Source organism: Aquarana catesbeiana, linkage group LG02 (assembly GCF_042186555.1).
Source record: "Aquarana catesbeiana isolate 2022-GZ linkage group LG02, ASM4218655v1, whole genome shotgun sequence".
NCBI lineage: Eukaryota > Metazoa > Chordata > Amphibia > Anura > Ranidae > Aquarana > Aquarana catesbeiana.
Window position 1 is genome coordinate 8,886,050 of NC_133325.1, and position 3,238 is coordinate 8,889,287.

General features: G+C 45.0%; 1 protein-coding gene across 1 annotated transcript; it reads left to right on the forward strand.

Annotated features, from left to right (window-relative positions):
* The first annotated feature begins 929 nt into the window (after nucleotides 1–929).
* Nucleotides 930–2,977, forward strand: LOC141129578 (E3 ubiquitin-protein ligase TRIM39-like). The gene has a single exon (XM_073617676.1). The coding sequence runs from the start codon at nucleotides 1,115–1,117 to the stop codon at nucleotides 2,714–2,716; it is 1,602 nt and encodes a 533-aa protein (XP_073473777.1). The 5' UTR covers nucleotides 930–1,114; the 3' UTR covers nucleotides 2,717–2,977.
* Nucleotides 2,978–3,238: the final 261 nt, after the last annotated feature.

Genomic DNA, 3,238 nt, shown 5'->3' on the forward strand with positions numbered 1-3,238 from the left:
TAACTGACGTCCTCCATCCCCCATAACTGAGGTCTTCAATCCTCCATAACTGAGGTCCTCCATCCCCCATAACTGAGGTCTTCAATCCTCCATAACTGAGGTCCTCCATCCCCCATAACTGAGGTCTTCAATCCTCCATAACTGAGATTCTTCATTCCCCATAACTAAGGTCCTCCACCCCCCATAACTGAGTTCCTTCATCCCCCATAACTGAGGTCTTCAATCCTCCATACTGAGGTCCTCCAGCCCCCTTCTTAGCTTTGTTTCCCTTCTCCGGACTCTCTCCAGTTCCAGCACATCATTCCTGAAGACTGGTGACCAGAACTGTACGGCAAACTCCGGATGTGGCCAATCTAATTTTTTTTTTTGAGTAGTAGGATTATAGATTTACGTCTGGAGTAAATGCCATTATAATGGATGCTAATATTCTGCTTGCCTTGCGTGCCGAGTCTGATATCTACTAGGCCCCCCAGATCCTTTTCCATTCTCTATTCCCCTAGAGGTTCTTCCCATAGTGAGTAATGAATTGTATTGTAATTGTTACTGTCTGTCCTCATGTTGCTCTGCAAACTGTTGGTGCGATATAAATCCTATATAATAATAATAATAATAATAACTTGTATTCATATTTTTAGCTCTCAGGTGCGTTACTTTACATTTTCCTACATTGATCCCCATCTACCATATAGTGACCCACCCCTCTATTTTATTGAGGTCTTCCTGTAAAGTTTCTGTCTCCCGTTGTGAAGTTATTGTCCTGCTTAGATTTGTATCCTCAGCAAACACTGAGATTGGACTGTTTTTATTTCAATCTCTTCAGGTTGGAATGAGTTCATCCCCTCCAGGGAGACACATTCTTTGCATTCCTTTCCCCAGCCGCTCTCACTTGTAAAGAATACAAAGTCTCTATACACACAGCACTGTTCTCCATAGATGAGTGCAGGAATCTCACTTCCTATTCACCTTCTAACATTACACAACCCTCTTCCATCATTATCTCGCACACACAGCCAGTCAGCTCCTCCTCCTCGTTCTCAGCGGGAAATGAAGATCACACCCAACTCCATTCTTTCTGAGTATCGGAGACGATCACTTCTCTCTTCTGCTCTTAGCGATGGCGTCTGCTGATCTGAGGAGGGAGCTGGACTGTTCCGTCTGTCTGAACATTTATACCGATCCGGTAATCCTGACCTGTGGACATAACTTCTGCCGGGTCTGTATTGATCGTGTGTTGGATACACAGGGGAGGTCTGGAGGGTATTCCTGTCCTGAATGCAGAACAGAGTTCCAGGATCGTCCCGCACTGTGCAGAAACATAACTCTGTGCAACATTGTGGAGAACTTCCTGTCTACTCAGCCAGACGAGGAGAAGTCTGAGGTCTTCTGTACTCACTGTGTGGACTCTCCTGTACCTGCTGTGAAGTCCTGTCTACATTGTGAAGCTTCTCTGTGTGATAAACACCTGAGAGTCCACAGCAAGTCACCAGAACACGTCTTATGTGACCCCACCACTTCTCTGGAGAGCAGGAAATGCTCCGTCCATAAGAAGATCCTGGAGTATTACTGCAGTGTGGATGACACCTGTATCTGTCTGGCCTGCAGGTTGGATGGAGCTCACCACGGGCATCAGGTGAAGATGTTGGCTGCAGCTTCTGAAATGAAGAAGGAGAAGATGAAAACTGTCCACCAAAAACTGAAGACAAAACAAAAAGAGGCGGTGAGAAGAATTCAACATCTTCAGGAACACCAGAGGAAAGTGATGAACAAAGCAGATGGGGAGAAATCAAAGATCACCGTTCTGCTTGGAAACCTCAGGAGACGTCTGGAAGACCTGGAAAAGAAAGTCCTGGGGGAGATCTCCGAGCAGGCAGAGAAGATCTCCATCTCCATCTCAAATATGACCCGGGAGCTGGAGATAAAGAAGGAGGAGCTGTCCAGGAAGATGGGTGACATTGAGGAGCTGTGCAACATGATGGATCCACTGATTGTCCTACAGAAATCAGAGACTGGGGACTTGTGTGATACTGAGGATGGAGATGATGAGGACAGAGAGAGACATTATAACCTCAGGGATCTGGACATGGGTGGGATCTCACACACATTGCACACAGGGTTATCTGATATCATGTCTGGGATAAATAACAGGATGGAGGGAGCTGGAGAAAAGTTTCTGGATAAAAGTACAGCTGGTGATAAGCTACAAATCTCAGAAGACGGGAAAACTGTGACCGCTTTTCCCTCACCATTCAGGAATCTTCCAGAAACACCAAAGAGGTGTAAGTTTTCTCAGGTAATGAGCAGTCAGAGTTTCTCCTCAGGGCGGCATGTCTGGGAGGTGAACATTGGGGGGTCAGATAAATGGGATATCGGGATGTGTTACCCCAGTGTAAAAAGAAGCTGGAAACCTGAAATATGTTACAAAAGGGACCACCCTGACCTAGTGCAATACAAGAACAAATACTGGGGTGTCCATAAGTACGATATTAATGTGGAATTGGATGAACACAAGTACGGTTACAAAGCTATCAGTAATATAATCAGGATGTATCTGGATTACGAGGCTGGGAAGATCTCCATTTATGATCCGACTGTCCCCGTCAGACACATCTACACCTTCACCGCCACCTTCACTGAACCCCTCCATGTTGTGATCGGTGTGTGGGATGATTATGGTTATTTAAAGATATGTGGGGGAAGGGCGATAAATGATCAGTAATGAGATACCTGCCCAGAAACCAGTGACATCACATAAAGGAGGGAGAGGATTGGAGGAAAATTGAAAATTGCACTTAAAAAAACTCCAAACACTCAGACACACTCTGCCCATAACACTTTACCTAGTTTGTTTTTAGTTTTGGATAGAGAGTGCAAGGACTATACCCTCTTTTGGGTCTTATTGCCATCTATGCCCCCCCGCTGTGGAGATTCCCCCCCTCTGTATGTCCTGATGAACATTTTGGGAAACCCAAATTGCCGAGTTGTCAGAAGAGGGAATATCTTCCAATGGGGTCACCTGTTCCAGAGACAACAACTATTGTCTATCTTCCTTATTAGGAGAAACTTCCTCTCTCTTCCTGTTGTGTCTCTGAGACAGGAAGTGAGGGGAAGTCTATCCAATGGGGCCAACACAACATGGCAGGGTTTGATGTAATATAATCTATAAATTATATATATACACAACTACAATATATCATATACAGTATATGGTGTATGTTTTGTATAGTCAGTGTTGGGACAA